General features: G+C 39.5%; 1 protein-coding gene across 1 annotated transcript; it reads right to left on the reverse strand.

The window, feature by feature from the left end:
- Nucleotides 1–115: 115 nt before the first annotated feature.
- On the reverse strand, nucleotides 116–19,156 carry chrm4a (cholinergic receptor, muscarinic 4a). Its single transcript, XM_027023198.3, has 2 exons — nucleotides 18,827–19,156; nucleotides 116–7,008 (listed from the first exon to the last, which is right to left on the reverse strand). The coding sequence occupies exons 1-2, from the start codon at nucleotides 18,879–18,881 to the stop codon at nucleotides 5,543–5,545; spliced, it is 1,521 nt and encodes a 506-aa protein (XP_026878999.1). The 5' UTR covers nucleotides 18,882–19,156; the 3' UTR covers nucleotides 116–5,542.
- Between the last annotated feature and the right edge of the window lie 245 nt (nucleotides 19,157–19,401).

Genomic DNA, 19,401 nt, shown 5'->3' on the forward strand with positions numbered 1-19,401 from the left:
TTTAATGCTGCATTGTCATTCATATACCAGAGAGAACCTTTGTTACAGTACAGGTTTTAGTGGGCAGATAACATTAAAACTTTATGAAAGTTGACGCCGGGCTGCACTGACAGATTATAAATTACACGGATTCACCAGCTTCCAAGGAAACCTGTCTCTGTGTGTGTGTGTGTGTGTGTGAGAGAGAGAGAGAGAGAGAGAGAGAGAGAGAGAGAGAGAGAGAGAGAGAGAGAGAGAGAGAGAGAGAGAGAGAGAGAGTAAGTAAGTAAAGACATTCTTTTTGTATATATAAAGTGTTTGCATGTGTAACTCCTCGAGCAGTGCTTCATTTGGGTGTAGCTGTGGTGGTGTATTTGAGAATATAATTTCCTCTCATTCATTCTAGCTTACTCTCCCTCATTCTTTGTCTCTGTCTCTAACACAGTTCAGACATTTGAGCGCTGAAAAGACTGTGACCTATTCATCATTTCAGGTTGATCTCTTAGGAGAAATGTGTCAATGATAGAAAACTGTGAACTAGCAGTCAAATTTATGGAAATGACAGAAAATGTTGCAAAAGCAAACACAAGCATTGACAACCATTGTAAAAGCAAACACATCCATTATTTGTACTATATAGCTACACTGCATTAACAATGTTCATCATGATAAATAATTTAACAATTTTAGAGTCCACTAAAATAAAAGAAATATCTGTTTAACCATTTTATAGTCCGTTGATCATATCTATGTACAGATGAGTTTGTATCATGATACAAAGACCTGATTACCATAATTGCTCTGTAGGAACAGGATCTTTATTAAGTTTTATTCATTAGAAAAACCCCATACAATCATTTGTACACAGTTTTAGAATGACTTGGGGAGCCTTTTCTGTTGATAGTCCATAATTACTAAATATGAATACTTTCAATTTTCTCATAGGAATAGAGGACCATTATCTATCCTGCAGCGAAATGACTACTTACTGGCCATAGACCCATTTACAATTTAAACATGCTCCACTAACGCAGACATGAGGTTTGACGAACCCATTTGCTCTCGGGCATGATTAATCATAGAGACAAATGTCTGATAAAAGATAGTGTCATTCATCAGGGGACCACCCCATTTTGTAGCAAAGGGTTAGAATCTGTGTAATAATCTCGTTGGAAAAAGGCCAGATGCAAACTGAACAAAAGGAAAACTGGTTTTTGACATGCTTTCTGCACGAGAGTCCATATTTATGATGAATATTCTTTGCGCAACATCAGTCCAGGAATCCAAGCCTCCACCATAAGAGAGGCTGGGGCACTGAGCTATCAGTTAGAGAAATTACATTCAGATTGGCAACTTCACTCACTAGCATAAACAAAAATCCCATTTGAAAATAAAAAAAAAAGATTTTCGAATGACAGGAAAATGCACTATGATAAATTTTATGAAGGAAGGTCTCCTTTTCACATGAGCATTCGGCTCGCGAGCATGCCCCAGGTACTTTGGTTCAAATAGAAAAACAGATCTTTCCCAATTTTTTCAACATTCTAGACACCCCTATGTGGTCTGTGTCTTACAATGATCTGAAGAAATATACAATGCCTCCTGTATAGCCCCGATTTCTCTTGGTTTTATCACAAATTAGAAACTATTGAATACATTTGCTTACAGACATCAATACATCTCATAAACTACATACAGATCAACAATTAAGCACTAAAGAAATAGAAACATCCACACATGAAGTGCAGGAAGGACTTTTGAGAATCATATATTCAGCATGTTATACACTATTTACACTTTCAGAACCAAATATATACCTCACTCTAGTTAATGTTGACATGAGTTTGTTCTACAGAAGTGCCCACTACAGGTGGACAGCTCCTCCAGTGAGAGGAGCCACTGCCTCGTCTCATCAGCGTCCCATAGTGCAAACTTTATGAACCTTATGAACATTATGACAGTTGTCTTAGTCACCAGGAGATGGACACTGCTTTTGTTCTTAATATTAGTGAGGTTGTCTGGAAGACCTACAATGCCAAGGATCTTGATGGATTAAAGGAGGTCAACCTTTGAGCATATGCACAATATTCCATCTTAATTTTGGAGAGCTTCTTTCTAGCAGTGTGAATCAAGTAAAACCAGCCTCTAAACTCTCACAGACCTTGTGCAATGGTTAAGATAGTGCTGCTCTGGGGTGTGTTTCCCAAACACGATCAGTCTTAGCCAATAACAAACAAACTAACGAATTATGAGAGAAAGAAATGAATGAGTTCTGGGGGTGTTTACCAAAGGCCTTTGTAATGCAAAATTAGCAAATGAGTTTAAAGTACTTCTTATTTTACTCCACCCCTAGGCCACTTGGGGGTGAGAAATGTTAGTCAAAAACTGATCGATCAATTTCGCTGTCTAATATACAATATGTCTTCACAGTTACACCGAGAAAAATGTTTATACCTTCTAAAAAGCAAAATTATAAAAAGCAAATTATACAGATTTGTAATTAGTTGAGTCATGTTCCAAGCTGCCATAAAAGAAAACTTTATATGCACATGATTAGAAATCAAATTAATTTATATTCACATGTGATTACAAATCAAATTAATTTTGTACTACTGCACAACCATTAAAACCAGCAAACAGTGGGGAAAAAAGGGAGTATTTGTCATACTTATGGATGCGCACAGAAAATCCCTTAGTCAATCAGTCAGCTAGTATAATGTAAAAATGAGGGGAAAAAAACCAACACAGGTCCAGTTCTACGGGTATGCAAAAGCATTACACCCTCAGTTTGAATTTCTGCACCCTCAGTAGGGTGTTGGAGCAAATGCTGTTAAGCAGTCTGTGAGACTGGGTACATGCATGTGAAATGTCTCAAAGATTTCTATTATATCTGTGACTGACAGTTAAATTCAAAATCATTAGCCCCCCAAATAGAAAAATCTTTCTAAAGTTCTGTCCAATAAAACATTAATGTAATCAATGAAAAGGTTTTTATAAGAAGTAATTTCATCATTCAAAAGAGCAAAGAACTAAGTCTGGATTGCAGAAAAAGGTAGTGGATGCTCATCTTAAGGGGGACATCTATACTGTCATTTTCAAATATTTCTTGGTGTCCAGAGCTGCTGTATATTACATCATCGCAATAAGGAGAACCATACTGTTAGAAACAAACCTGGGTGTGGTCACAAGTGCAGGATATCAAAGATTATTAAAGATGATGAGTCAAATATGTCAACAAGAATCCCCAGGTCTCTGTCAAGATGACTGTTGCTGAACTGTTCTCTTACGAACATGATGTTTCAAGAAAGATTGTAATAAGTGTTCTTCATCATGGTGGGCTTTGAGGTCATCATAGTGGGCATCAAGATCATTGCCCAAGGAAAACTCAATTGCTTACTCAGTGGCACATCCAAGCAACACTGAATTTTACCTGTGACCATTCAAAACATGGGGATGAGTCTTGGACATCTTTCCATTGGCCTGATGAGACTAAACAAATGCTTTTCAGGCACATGGATGCTGTTTTTGTTTGGAGATGGAACGGTGAAAGTTCAGCACTAAAAATGCCTTCGGGCATGAACCTTGTTCATATGTATGGGATCATTAAGAAAGATTATGTTGATACTTTAAAGGATAATGAGAAGAAATCTCCAGCCAGTCTGTCTTTAGGTTGCCTTTGAGTCTTCCACCAAGACAATGACCCTGAAGTACACATTCAAAATCAAGCTCTCTTAATGCCAAGATCCTATTGAGAATCTATAACAGGAGATCAAGATTAAGGTCCATGCTTGAAATTAATCAAATATTCCTAACTATTCGATGGAGGAATGGACTAAGATCCTGCAAGAGACATTTACTAACCTAGTTTTAGGAACTCCAGCATAAGATTGCTGTCAGTTGTGAGTCAGAAAGGTTATCCTATTGATTAGTAATGATCAGAGGGCTAATAATTTTGACCTTGTCATATTGTTTTTTTCTTGTTTCATCAGTGCATAAGCAAAATATCTTCAAACTTTGTGGAGATTTTGTCTTTGTTATTTTGGAAATAATTATACTATAAACACATTTGATACTGGTCATTTCCTTGGAAAATCTATAGGTTTTGTTCAATTTCATAAAGGGAGATAATAATGTTTATCTTAATTATAGGCATGAAAAGTGAATGAGGGGTGCATGTGCACCTGTCATCCTGCCCTGTTAAACCACACTGCTATACTGATTTATTTATGGGTTTCCCATTTAGACACTGCTTACTAATGAGTAGCCAGTCACCTTCTTTGGATGGACACATATGAAAAAGACAAAGCCAAACCGATCTTTGCCTCTTGATGTAAATATGCAAATGCAGAATAATTTGTGTATGCATTTTATGCCATTTTTCTTCTAAATTAACAGTAACAGTTCTTTCAAATCCATTTCAAATATGTTCACACCCATTTATTTGAAGTGCTATTTTTAAAGCTTAACTTTGCAAATGGTGGCTTGAGAGCTATATGCTGTGAGTATGAGTATAGTTGTAGCTGGATGTGTAACTAGGTTCTTACACATGGTTTTCAACCTGCACTGCTATAAGCTATTCGGATAGTAATGTGAAAATGCCATCCTGTCATTAAAACCATCTCTACTACTCTGTATCAAGGATCTCCCAGCATGGGTTCCAGTAAATGAGATGGAAATACGATAATTTTTCCTGACATTCATATTTTAAAATGAAGTAAAAATAAGACATGGGATGACACACTAAACAGCCTAAACAGCCTAAATGTTATTATTATTATTATTATTATTATTATTATTATTATTATTATTATTATTATTATTTTTCAGATTTCATGCATAGAAGTTCATTGTTCCTTTTTAGCAGAGTTTGGCTTTTTTGGTGCAGAACTGCAGGCAAAATCTAAATAAAGAAGCACTATGAATAAAGAATGAGTTGTGTTAGTTGTTATGAGCGAGTTTATGCAGTACTTTAATTAAGAAGGGTTTCAGGAAACACTTGCTAATTAACTACCCTTCTTAAGATTAAGTTAACAAATTTCTTAGTGTAATGAAGCTTTTGGGAAATGCAACCCTGAAAATTAAACTAAGATGCCTGTTTATGTGGTATACATGGAAAATCAAAATAGTAGCCATACCATATCATTCTATTTGTCTGGGTTCTATAGTTTGGAGAAAAAACAATTTCTCTTTCCCAACCTATTGAAGATGATGAGACTTATTGAATCTAATAAGCAACTATATATAAGCAAATCATAAGATCTGCTAATTGGACTGGCAGAGCATTAAACAATATTTCACATAGAGATCTGTTTGTCAAAGAGATGTTTGTCAGCAGCAGAATAACTGTAAAGACCAATCCACTGTCTGATGTTCATGTCACCAAGTGCACTCTGCAGCTTTCCAGTTTTTTCTTCAGAGTTCCTTATTGTTTCTTAATGACACAATGCCTTTCCCAACAAGGAGGTTTAAAGCCCCATGAGGTTTTGAAAGATACATTCCAGTGCATCAGAGATATGCTAGACTCTACTTAAAGCCCAATCCCAAGCTCTAGTGGATCTCTAGCTCACCTAGTTCCAATGTTCTTGTACTGGCACATGAGAAGGTTCTTAAAGGTCTTTTTGAAGGTGGCATTGCAAAGCGCATAGCAAGCTGGATTTATGGTGCTGTTGACATAGCAGAGCCAGTAACCAATGGCCCATACAGTGTCAGGCACGCAGGACTGGCAAAATGTGCTGATGAGGACCATCACATTGTATGGCGTCCACGTGATGATGAAGGCCAGGAGGATGGCAAAGATTGTCTTTGTCACTTTTTTCTCACGTGCCGCCATCTGACGTTTCCTCTTGACCTGACTGCGGGCGATGCTGGCAAACTTGCGGGCCACCGTGCGTGGCCGGTTGATAGGGATGGAACGGCCCTCTGTACCACTCTCTGGTGGGACGATTTCGATAGCGGTGATGCACTCGTCTCCTGCCTGCTTGGTGACGATCTTGATCTTGGACCATTTGGAGGCTGGGTTGAGCTTGGTCACTGGGGCTGGGGCAGGGGCAAGGCCCTTCTCAGAAACGACCTTGCTGTTAGCCCTCTCCTTGGGCTCTTTGGGTGCGATGCTGGCTGTGCTGGAGTCATTGGAGCTCTCCTTCTCCTCAGGCTGTATACTGGAGTCAGCTTTAGTGGACACCATCGACTCGTCCAACTTTCCATTCTTCAGTGTATCAACGGCGCTGCCTGCGTCCAGGCTGGGCTTGGGCGGGGACTGATGGTTGTTGTTCTGCTTGAGGATATGGCTCTTCAGGCCCTTCTTCTCCTTCTTGGCCTCAGGCTTCTGCTTGGCCACACGGCTTCGGCTGGCCAGTGAGATGTGAACATACAGCACTGTCATGATGACTACAGGAAGGTAGAAGGCGGCGATTGCTGTTCCAAACGTGACTACTGGGTTAGAAAGAAACTGAATATAACATTCTCCAGGCTCCACGGTGCGCTCGCCCACAATGAACTGCCAGAAGAGGATGGCAGGAGCCCACAGGATGAAGGAGAGGATCCAGGCTGAGGCAATCATTAGGCCAGCCATCTTGGTGGTGCGACGTGTAGGGTAGGTCAGCGGCTTGGTCACACAAAAGTAGCGGTCAAAGCTTATGATCAGCAGATTCATGACTGAGGCATTGCTGACCACATAGTCCAGAGCCAACCAAAGGTCGCACACTACAGGGCCCAGTGGCCATTTGCCCTTTATGATATATACGGTATAGAGATTCATGGAGAACACACCAATGATGAGGTCAGCACATGCCAAGCTGAAAAGGAAGTAGTTGTTGACGGTCTGCAGGTGTCTGTTGACTTTGATTGACACCATGACCAGAATGTTTCCCACCACGGTGACAAAGCTGAGGGATCCAGTAACCAAGGCAATGAAGACCATCTCCACCGTCTTATATGGGCTCCCAGTCGCCTCAGCAACTGTACACGAGCCATTGCCGCTGCCTCTGTCACAGCTGACGGTAGCATCAGTTGACACATTGCTCAATGAGCCTGAAACAGACAGGCACAAACTAAAATTATGAAAGGTAAGCATATTTCAGCATCTCAGATTTCTAGTATTATCATTAATAAAAATATTAGTGCAAACCTGTTCCATGCATGTTATCAGAGATTGTAATGTGGTACTGAATGCACATTACCAAAGTAACATTTGACTGTCTTGTCTTGTTCAGACCTTGAGATGATCTGAATGTTCACTGATGAGCACAGTAGGACTAAGAAATAAGAACACCGAAGGCTCACATAAAGTAACATCTTAGTATTGTTAATCTCTGGTGAACAATTAATTAATAATATTCTCTAGATTAATAAAAAGGGCTACAAGAGTCTCCTTTTATGTAGGTTTCTGGGGGACAATTAAATCCTGGAATATTAGAGCAGTATCCTATAGGCCACATTTGTTATTGGACCCCAGTGCTAAGACAAAACAAACAGTCAGGGCTAGCCACACACAGTGTGGCAGTCAAGACTCTGTCTACATGACTAAAACAGAACAGTATTCACATTCAATAAACATAACATCTATTGCATTTTAACTGTTAGTAGTGTCTTGGTTAAGATGTTTGTAAAATATTGGGAGTCTTGCTGTTTGTGTGACTGAGCTGCATTTCAGTGGGTTTCGTCATTATGAATACACAGTTGGTTAATGTTTTTAAGAATAGATGAAATCTCAACACTGTAATTCAGGAACAAGTCTATCAGTCAAATCTATTATTAGCTACATTTGGATTCTATGCACATGTATTTTTAAATGCCTATACCTTTGCTCATAGAACATCTATAGACCAATATGACCTGTTGACAGGAAAAGTGACAGTCTATAACTGACTAAAATTCAGAGTTTCTTCAGGGTCTTACATGAAATATTCTGCAGTGTTAACAGCAGAGCATCCACAAAGGAAACAGCCTGACGACTACTTGTTTGTAGCCTAGACTTACTAAAGGCAAAGGATTTCTTTTGAAGGTTGCCCTCTTGTGGTAATAAACTAAATTACGAGCCCCATTACAGGGGTTACATAAAAGCAGATTTAATCACCTACACCCATGATTTCAGTACATGAAGGACAACATGTAAAAGCAAGTCTGTCAGAGAACACCACAGCTAACCTCAAAGTGAAAAATCACTAAGCCTACATGAAATTGAATGATGTCTTCCTTGTGCTCCTTTCTTCTCTGCTAAACTACTTCATAGACCATCAGCATGCACCTGAATCATCCCTTGCTTTATATCCAGCCTGTTCTTTTTGAATCATCTCTGACAGACTCCTGGCAAACACAATGATTACACCTCCTTTATCTAGTTTTATGCTTGGGTTTCAGTCTTTCTGCTGCTTAATGGATCTGGCTACTGGTAATCTTGACTCCTTATCAAATCTGAATCTGCAATTACTCAGTTGTGAATTTGTGAAGTTGTGAATTAAATATCCAACAGAAATGGAACAGAAGGGGGAAGGATTATGTGGAACTAAACCTAAGTGTTTATATAAATACTGTGGAACTAAGCCTAAGCATTTATATAAATATTGTGGAACTAACCCTAAGTGTTTATATCAATATTTTGGAACTAAACCTAAGTGTTTATATAAATACTGTGGAACTAAGCCTAAGTATTTCTATAAATACTATGGAACTAAGCCTAAGTAGTTATATAAATCATTTTCTGTTTCTTGATGCGGTTTCTATACATATTACATTCCTTCTTATTCTCTTTAACTTACTCCTATTCTTAAATGTGATTATGGCAACTTATTTATAAAACATTTTCCATTGACAATCAGAGGCATTTGGTCTTTAGAGAAATAAAGCTCAGTACATTTTGTAACTGGAATCTAGCATTATCTAATACTCATGATAATATTCAGAGGTTAATAATAGTGAATTTACTGGCCAATGGCAGTGTTTATGTATAAAATATTTGCCTTAATGACAGATTTTCAACTGCAATGCAAACACAATAGCAACCTTAGAGGGCTTTACAGACAGTGGAGGAAGGCTGATTGTGCAGGGCAGATCGGGCAGTGTTGCAGCTACCGATCTCCTGTGCCTCGGGAGCACCAGTTCAGCTTTCCTATAGTCAGCGTATGTGCTGACAGCAGCAAGAAATACACACAGTGCCAGGTTTGCATTCATACACAAAAGTAGAGCAATATATGACACAATAGATAGCATGCTGTTGCCAAATGATAGTTGGACTATTGGGAGCAAAATGTATATTGTAGAGGTAGTAAGGCTAAGGTTGACCACATGTGATCTTCTCCGAGAGATTATTATCATCCGCATTCATTCTGATTATATAAGACAACTCCTCTGCCTTAGTCATCTACCATGTTGCCTTGCAAGAGTTAATCCTCTCTTTACAGCTATGTAATATATATATATTCCCTGTTTTGCACTGTATATTTACCAAAATAGCTCACACTGACCTCTAGCCATCTAGGTGAGCCAACTACAGTTATTACTGTCCATCAGTCTATGCAGCCAGCACTCCCAGCTCCTGTGGCTTCAGTGCAAACAGAACATTATCCATTATTACCTCTGCAGCTCAGCCTTCAAATGGAGTGGCCATACTGTCTCTGAGCACCTTGCTTGTTGTTTGTTTGAGGGGTTTTCCCCACTTCAAAAGTCTGGTTAGTGTGGGATAATAGAGTATGACAGCGAGCATACTCTTTGAGCCCATAGTGACATTTATGGGCTGTGGGGGAGTTCGAGCTTTGAACCCACTCGTGACAGATTGTGGAAGGGGGATCATTTCATCTCACCTCAGTGCCCATAGATAAGGCTGGATCAGCTCATTAATATGCTACTTTTAAACATTTGTCAGATTTGTCTAATGAGTTTTTCCCATTATACTAGTGGAATAAAATGGGTGGGAACTTTGGCATGACCTTAAAACTCAATTCCCAATACAAGATATGAAAAATAAAATAAATTACAAAAATTAAATGTCTAGTTTATGAAGCATCCAGTTTAGGAATTCAACCTACTGCTTTATCCTTCTCAGCTACCACAGAATACAAGTATAAGCTTCCTCTTATGTTAACCTAAGCATTTACACTAGACTACAATAAATTTGCATTAAATTTCAATAAACATACATCATATTTAACTAACCCAAATAAAACTTTTCTAGAGAACCATTACTATGCACCATGTATATACATATACAACATACTACACAGCATGCATATTTTGATAAAAATAAATAGTTTACCCCCTGTGAGTCCGAGTTGGCTAACTGTGCCATTTGCTGTGCGTGGCTAAGGGCCTCTAAGAATACAACCAGGATGGGAGTCCATTACACATAACACTCAGTCTGACAGTACACAATTATATGACAAATTACACAACATTTAGCATTATATTTCCATGAAGTCTTACTGTTATTTTTTTCTTGTCACTATTTGATAACTACACTGCACTACTCTGGTTCCCCACCACTAGTTAGTGCTCCTGAAAAGGCTCTCTTAACAAATGACAGGTTAAGTCAAGATTTTTTTTTTCATATCAGTAGATATGAACAAAACATGGACATTATGTTTTATGCAAATTTGATTTTAAATAAATATCTTATTGGTATACTATATATCCCAGAAAAAAAAATGCATCTTCATTACATTAATTGTTATTACTTGTTGATAAGTAGCAGTCTCAGTGTTTCTGCACTGTCCCATATATTGCATGTATATATTTTCTCTGCATTAAGGCAACACCATTGCTGCTACTGTTAAATCAATGGCTCCAGTCCTGCCCCTGTTCGGGCTCTGATTTTATTGGGACACTTTGTCATTAGCTTGTGACAGGAGGAAATGCGTCTCAGTAGCGACTACATATCCAATTAGCGGCAGATGCCCGTATTTCAATGCCTGATGCTTGTTAGTGACACACTGAGACCAGACCACTTACACACACACACACACACACACACACACACACACACACACACACACACACACACACACAGGCAGAGTAAAAGATACTGAAGTTAGGAACTGCTGTTAGCTTATCCTTCTGTTCATTTTCATATATGAATTGACATGATGAACCTTGCACTATTCAGTCTTAACTTCATTTTAGTTCATAATTGAATTAGACTAAACAGATATTTTGAGAACCTCCAGTCAAGTTACTTTAGTGTAGGTGACCTCATTTTTATTGTATTCATAACAGAAATTTGAATTATTCCTCAGCAATAGATTGTACTTTTTATTTAATTTAACCTAGAAATAAAATTATGTGAAACAAAGGCACAATTTCAATTTTTTTTTCTCATTATATTTATACTGTAATGAGCATCAAACTCTTTTTAAATCTGTTCCCTGACACTAAACAGACATTCCCTGTATCATATCATTCAAAGCAGATCCTTCACCTCCATTTCTTTCAGCATCATCCCTTGAAGCACACAGTCATTAGCATAGGACAGACTTCACAATTGTGCAACAGTGATGCTTTTTTTAGCATGTGAACCCTGCCATGCCTGCAGTGACTCGAAATGCTGTGTTGACTGCAGGTGGGCACTGGCAGGCAGACTGGGGTGAGGTATGTCGGGTGATCGGGGTGAAGTGTGTGGGGTGAGTGGGGTGAGATGAATGGGGTGACTGGGGTGAGGACTGTGAGGGGACTGGGGTGATCATTGGATAATAGCTCATTTCTGTTTGCATTCTGAACTTTTTGTAATACTGTAAATTATTTGTAAATAACTCCAAGAATAGACCTCAGACTTACTATTGAGGGAGTATTTAATGCTGTTTTCTATTTTGCAGTTGTTTATTCCTGAAGCTATTTAGCTGAGAAGCATAAAGTTGTTATTAAAGCAGTAAATGATTCCAACCAAACTACTTAAGAGCAATAAAAAATGTCTGCACCAAACACTTTTATTTTTTAAAAGGCTGTATTAACTGATAGAGTTTCACTGGTTCACTGTTCTAATTTTAGGTTTTGGAGCTGTGTCATCAATTTAGAAGCCAACTTGGGTCATTTCATTTTTAACAGCACTGAGGGGTAAATAAGATGTAAGTGCTGCATACTCTAGCAGTCATGAGAGACAAGCATGATTTCACTACAACACATGCAAAAGGTGTAAGAAACAGGCCTGAAAAAATGTCATGTAAACATACTATAAAGTGTCAGTTAATAAGGTATTCATCCAATGCCTTATTATATGATAATAGGTTTAAGTTTCTATTAGCATAATTTCCCCTAATTCCTCCCATACCGTTCAGAAATACGAACTTGGGAGATGGGCAGAATTCTTAGTCTTTGAGATAATAATGAAATTACCATGGATTTCAGTGTTATTCTCATGAGAGATAGTTAATGACAAATAAGTAAATGCAAAGCTACTAAAGTGCTGTGTACAGTAGAATGGCACTGAGAACTTCTTTCTTATTCTGTGAGCAGAGGTTGAAAAGAATCTGAAGAAGGTATTTGAAGGTTCATGAAATATGTTGTATGTATCACTGGTGATGGTGAAGTTTTTTTAAGAAGCTTATGGTCGGATGGTGTGTTGGCGGTCAGACTGCAGGAGTGACTGTGGGCAGAGGGTATTCAGGCACAGTACACGAGCTTAGCCATTGTCTTGTTTCCATTCGCCTCCCTGGGTTTGCTTTTTTCTACATAAATCGACCAATATTGGAATAAAGATTCACAAAGACATTTATTTGATATCTGCTCCTGTTTTAAAGCCAGTATTCACACTGACCTTGTTCAAGCCTGATTATGAAGAAAACATGAAAGAGGGACAATTGAAAATGTGGTTCACAAGGTGCAGCTCACTGAAACAGCAGGTTTAACTGCGCCCACTCCTTATGTTTGTCCACAACTCACTGTTGCCCTCTATGAATAATGTTTACATTTGGCACACTCAGTGCTGCATGGCAACTAGCTGTGTTTACATATTGAGACTGGTGCCAATTATTTAAAGCTCTTTGTGCCAAGCGGGTGTGTCGCTAAAGTCAGAACAGCATCTGAATGACTGTCATTGAGAATCCTGCCACACATGGCTGTTGATCAGAGCTTCCTAGACGTCTGGGCTATGATAGAGTCTGTCTCTTCTCTGGGGGAGATGGGATGGTTTGCTGTGCTAGCAGATTGGGGCTCTTAGATGTCACTGATTTCCTTCCTTGGATTCCTTCAGGGGTGTTGGGATGCAAAGTCCAGCAGCAGCTGGTTACATACAGCAGACTAACACCTATGTGGAGGAGACGAATGCACACGAAACCCCAAGTGTACACGGAGAAGACCAAACATACCCACAAAACCCTCTTTTCTTTTTTTTCTGTCTTCTCTCTCTCTTCCTTATACAGACACTCACATTTGCCTTTGGTAATCTGAGAGGTTAGAGAACACTGCAGTCTGTAGAGGAACTACACCCACACCAAAAGTACACTTTCACACACAAACATACCCCAAACAATCTTTAACAACGCTCTTATGACACACACATTCAATTAAGTCCAATTTTACCTATAGAGTACATTTAACATGTGAAACAATAAACTTCCCAGTATAACTGAATCAAACTCATTCTCCCTGACTGCTTCTAAGTCACACTGTGTACAGATTCCATAGCTCAGGGACATGCACAAGCTCCCTCAGGTAGCAGAAGAACATGAGCATTTTGTTTTAAAAGGGCTCAAGCTGGGCCAAGAGTACTGCAGTACACTGGGACAGTCTAGCTGCAGCACCTTCACTATCTCGCAGGTGTGCTGGGACTCGTTCTCACGTGTGCTGGGACTACCCCCTCGGGTGAGCTGGGACTCCCCCCTTAGGTGTGCTGGGTCTCGCCTGACACCCACTCACCAACAGGCAGTGCTGTACCATCTGTGAGAGACCACAAATTCCACTGGAACTGCACTCGCCTACAGGCAGCCAGGCAGAATTAATTAGGAGCCAGCCAAACACTGTGAAGCACTGTGAAACTGGGTGCGCATTCACCAGATGATGAGCGTGCGGCAGAGGCTGCCGTGTTGCTTTTGTTTGAAGTACTATCCTAAAGAAGCAAGCTCACACTGGTGTCTCTTGGGTCAGCACTGGCAGAATTCTGTGACTAGCTCGAGCTGTTCTCTATTAACAAGGCTCCTGGAACATATACTTCCGAGCCATTTGCGTGCGGGTAGGTTGGTATGAATATGCCTGCTAGATTTTTACAGCCTCGTCCTTTGATTGCATGTCCTCATTACTGGCTCCAATGTGCTGCTCTCACTCTTTCTCTCTTTCACACACACACACACACACACACACACACACACACACACGCATACATAAGTGCATATTCATATACACACATTCATGTTCAAACACAGCCATAACTACATATTTAGATTTAGTTAGATTTGAAATAAGCTTATAATTTCTTCTCCCCAAAGGACTGCAAATACCAAAAAATCTAAGGTAGCATTCTTACACATGCGTAAGCATGTATATCTGCACTGATCACACACACACACACACACACTATATGTGTTTTAATTGGGGGTCACCCAGTTATATCTCCGTCAATAGCCACTTAACAGCAAGAGTCATCAGCAATGTACCAATATAAAATATACAAAAAAATTAAAAACAAACACAAACAAGTCTTAACTATCTGTACCCACTGTGCAGTTGACTATTATGATCCAGGGCAACATTCTTATGTTACTACAGTTAAGGTGATAGGAAAGAGAGAGAGAGAGTGAGTGAAAAAGAGAGACTTGCACACAAATATAGACAGAGTGCGATAGTTGCTTGGTTACTGTGTTCTGGTGAACGGCATGCAGTAAGTTTTAATATGCTTAGTCCATCTAATTATACAGGAAATCAAAGAAAACATCCTACACCAAAAATTATCACTATAATTCTCTCCAACAGTCACTACAAAGGTGTGAGTTTGTGTGTATGCCTGCTGCACACAGCATTGTGGGTTACAGCAGCATTCAGCAGTGTTCATTACACTGAGATCCGGCTGTTTCATCATGTCTGGATTCAGTCCCCCTGTGTGTGTCTGGATTCAGTCCACCTATGTGTATCTGGATTCAGTCCACCTGTATGTGTCTGGATTCAGTCCACTTGTGTGTGTCTGAATTTCACATTTACAGTCTACTTGTATGAGTCTGGATTCAATCCACGTGTGCGTGTCTGGATTCATTCCACCTGTTCCACCTGTGTCTCGATTCAGCCCACCACTCCTGACAGGTTTACTTACAACGTGATAAATAAACATGCAATAATAATCAAAAGCTATTCAATAACACTATAGGCATCAAGTCCCTGAAAGGTATATGTCAGTAAGCCATGCACACACACACACACACACACACACACACACACACACACACAAACAAACAAACAATCAACAGGACACCCTTTCCAAGCATTAGATTCTTAGAGTACCAGTGAGAGTTGATTTTGATTTTAATTTTAATTCCACATGTAGGTTTGGTCTGGAGTGGAACCATTAGATCTTGGGGTTGGCTGAATTACTTAATTGATTCACTGCACTGAAAACCTTCGATGTGGGGAATAATTATGGAATACCTAAGAATGCATATGCTTACTAATGAGCTATATGTATGTGTAAGTGTACTAAATATCAGTAAACATCCTGTTTTGCCAAGTTAATTCTTATCTGTTGCCCTTGTCAGGCCAGTGGGGACTGGTAGTGTGTGTGTCCAGTATACTGTAAAACAGAAAGCCTACTGTCTACTGTAAACTGTGGGGGCCAGTGAAACCAGGGAGGTTCTACCTACCTCTTCATACCCATCATAGACACCACTGACAAATATCTGAGCCCAACAGTGAATCACTGCCTCTTTACCACTGATTGGGAGGAGAGTGCTCCTGGACTCCACACCATACCACTGATTGGGAGGAGAGTGCTCCTGGACTCCACAAATCAGCCTCAGGGCCTTTCTGGGAAATTGATTATTCTGTCTCTCAACCTTCAGCATGGCTGTTTATTTGTGGGGGAGACAAGATTGCTCCATATGAATATGTAAGGATAGAAAATATTAAAGGGGACCTGAAAAAGAAATTTTATTTAAATCATAGAATCCTTAAAAATGCATAGACTTGCTAATGGGTTATGTATTTCACATTTTCTACAAGTGCATGACTGTGTGTGTGTGTGCTATCAGTGCACCTCCTGTTTTGCCAAGTTAATGTTTATCAGTTTATCTTACCCCTCCGGTTTATTCACAACTCCGATTTACAAACCTGTTGTGGGGGTGGGGGGTCTGTTTCTGTGTTACTGTTACAAATAATCTTGCATGAGCCCAGTGAGTCATTCCATATGCAAAGACAGGCTCCCTGGCGTGAACAGTAATAAAGGCTGAGCCCTTGAATAGACTTCATTTGCTGGAGATAATTCCCTTAACAATAATCAATCAACACTCCCATTCTCCCTAGTCTATCCTATATCTTAAGCCCTTTTCTTTCCTGCTTTGTATCTGCATGGATTGTGTAATTTCTCCTACAGTAAGCCTAGGCTCCTTGTCTGTGGCACTGAGGTATTCACTATGGCAATTACAGCAATTTTGAACCCAGTCCATAAGTTCCAACAGAGAGAATACAGTTTTGATCTGTCCCACCTCAACCAAGCCATTAAGAATAGTGATTATCTGATACAAGTTTACTATGAGCTGGGTTAGTGCAGCAATATGGGCTATTGGGTGCAACCCTCAGGACTGGGTTGAGAAAAACTACTGTAATACTCTGTTTTAATGTTTCTACTAGAAAGAGTGGAAGTAGAAACAGACAGGGATCATCTCACTCTGAATGAGTGGTTTCTTGCCAGCAGCAGAGGGTTTGTTTGTAAACGCTAAGCAATTCATGCCATTCCAGCTGCTATGAGTGTTTCATTTAATGCAATTAAGGTTTACCCGGAAGGGTCCCAAAGAGGATTCTGGAGCATATATTCTGTGTGGTGTGTGTGTGTGTGCACGCGTGTGTGCATATACGTGTGTATGCGTGTGTGAGTGCGTATGCGTGTGTGCGTGTGTGTGCGTGTGTACATGCTCATCTGTGCCTCATGTTGGCAGGATAAAACAGGTGCTTTGCTCAGTAAAACTGGGTTAACAATTAGACACACTGGAAAGAGAGGAAAAAGGTGAGAAAGAGAGAATGAGAGGGACATAGAAAGAAAGTGGAAGAGAGAAAAAGTGAGAGAGATGGCAAGGGATTTTATCAAATATGATTCTGCAGTGCATACCGAAGACACCTAAATGTCTGAGGAGCAACAGAGAACAGGTCTGTGAGGAAGATGCCGACATTATTTTGTGTGTGTGTGTGTGTGTGGGAGCTGAGTCACCTGTGACTAAGTTTATTGTGATGAAGTTCATTAAGGTCGTTAGAATAATGTCTTGGACTGAGACCAGCAGATGCAAACACACGCACCAGAGCAGATACTTGAGCTCTGTATGTTAATGAAGCCAGAGAGCCTCTGTCCTGTCCCTTCCCTATCTCAACCCACATGAATCTGTCATTCTCCAAAGAGCAAACAAAACCTGGGGATTGGCAGAGAAAGCCTTGTCTAGTAAGTCTGAGCCCCTTAGAAAAATTACTAAATTCACTTGTTCTTTTCTAAGAATAAAGGGAGCAGTAAGAGAGCAGGTTGTGTAGGAGTTAGCTCTGTCTTCTGAAAGGGCCTAGTGATCATATTTGCATTTATTGTATATTAACATGGACATGAAAATGAACCAGAGAACAGTGCGTTCAGTCAAGAAGAGAGAGACAAAACTGTTACTTTACATTAATATTAATATCTGTCTGTTCAATTTCAATCTGACATTGAATTTCCTACAATTCTCCTCCAGGGACACCAGGTACTACTACTCTACTAAATAAAGCTAAATAAAGCTACACAAGCTAAATAAAGCATAAACCTAAGAAAACATTAGCAAGATTAAATTTGTCTATTCAGAGATTTTTCTAAACATGGATGAACCTTTATTTATAAAGGTAAGTGACTCAAAATATCTGTTATGCTTTCAAGACCATCTAGAACTTCATAAACACACACACACACGCATGCACGCATGCACACACACACACACACACACACACACACACACACACACACACGCACGCACGAGCTCCCTTACACAAAGAAAAATAGAAAAACTTAATTGAGGTAAAGATCACAGAAGCTCCATGAACCTTTTTCCACACAAGTCAGTTATTTGAAGTCCTTAGAATCTGTAAAATTTTATTTTCATTTTTAATGAAATAACCAAAGTGAATAACACATCAACCTATGTTGTTGGTATGTAAAATACAACTCCACCTCAAAACAAAAACAAGAACAAAAACCAAGCAGACTTATGGATTAAACTACACAAGATCTAGGTCACATTGTCATGAATATATAAGATGGCAATTGAAATCATATCATTTGTAATTCCTTATTTACCAAATGCACATAGGTATAGAAACTTTGCAGTTTTAACAGGAACAAGTTTGCTGGTAGTAATATTGTTACTGGGCACTGGGCTGGCTAGGTTTGTGCATTTTGCAATTTTCAAGAAAAGGGGCCATTTGTCAATATATATGAAATTGAACAGCCAATGTTGAAGTTTTTTTAATGACTATTGGCTGATTTCCTTCTCTGCTGGACTAGAATTCAGGAATTGTAATGGTGTACATTTAAATATTATGCTTTAAATAATTTAGGCTGAATTTTAAGGGATGCTCTAAAGACATAAATATGTAAATTAGACATGAAAGCCAGTACAAAAAATATAAAAATACTTTTATACCACAGACCTTTATACCTTTACGTTCAAGAGGCACTACCACTGAATGTGTGAAAAACACCAAAGGTCAAACTTACCGTTAAAGTTCCAGGGTGCAAGTCCGTCCGCTCCAGTGAAATTAGTTACATTCATGTTGCATGATTTTAAAGACGCTAATCGGGACAAAAGAAAACAATTCCAAAGGTTTCACTCTAATGTGTTTTTCCTGGTGGTTGTTAAACGTGTTGTCCTCATTTTTGCAAGATCGTTATCAAGAGTACTTTGCTTTCCACATCACCCTCTTCAAATGCTTGCGTTTCCCGCCAGTGATGATAGGCTCATTGGAACAATGGCCATTCCGTCTGACTGCTAATGAAACGCCTCGCGTTTGCATGCGCCTTACTCGACGGATTTTGGAATCCGCCAGATGTGCGACTCATCTGCGCGAGCGAGTACGATGTCTTTCCAGGAGTTTAGCGCGACTAAGAATACGGGAGTGTCAGTGATGTCATCCAGCGCCAACCAATCGTTAAACCCGCAGGTCCGCGCACCACTGATTTCCCTACCTTCTTAACCGATCAGACGACTCTCTTAACTCGGAGAAAAAACACCAAATGTACTTTTTGACTGCATCTCAACGTGCAACATTTAAATAAGTGTTATTCGACTGACG

This window comes from Electrophorus electricus, chromosome 23 (assembly GCF_041902795.1).
Source record: "Electrophorus electricus isolate QZ-2024a chromosome 23, ASM4190279v1, whole genome shotgun sequence".
Taxonomy (NCBI): Eukaryota; Metazoa; Chordata; class Actinopteri; order Gymnotiformes; family Gymnotidae; genus Electrophorus; species Electrophorus electricus.

What these genes read in the sequence shown, in the direction of transcription:
- chrm4a (XM_027023198.3), bottom strand. Translation starts at nt 18,881, where the DNA reads ATGAATGTAACTAATTTCACTGGAGCGGACGGACTTGCACCCTGGAAC. An exon ending in TGCACCCTGGAACTTTAACG is followed by an intron (nt 7,009 to 18,826) that starts GTAAGTTTGACC and finishes TGTCTGTTTCAG; the next exon opens with GCTCATTGAGCAATGTGTCA.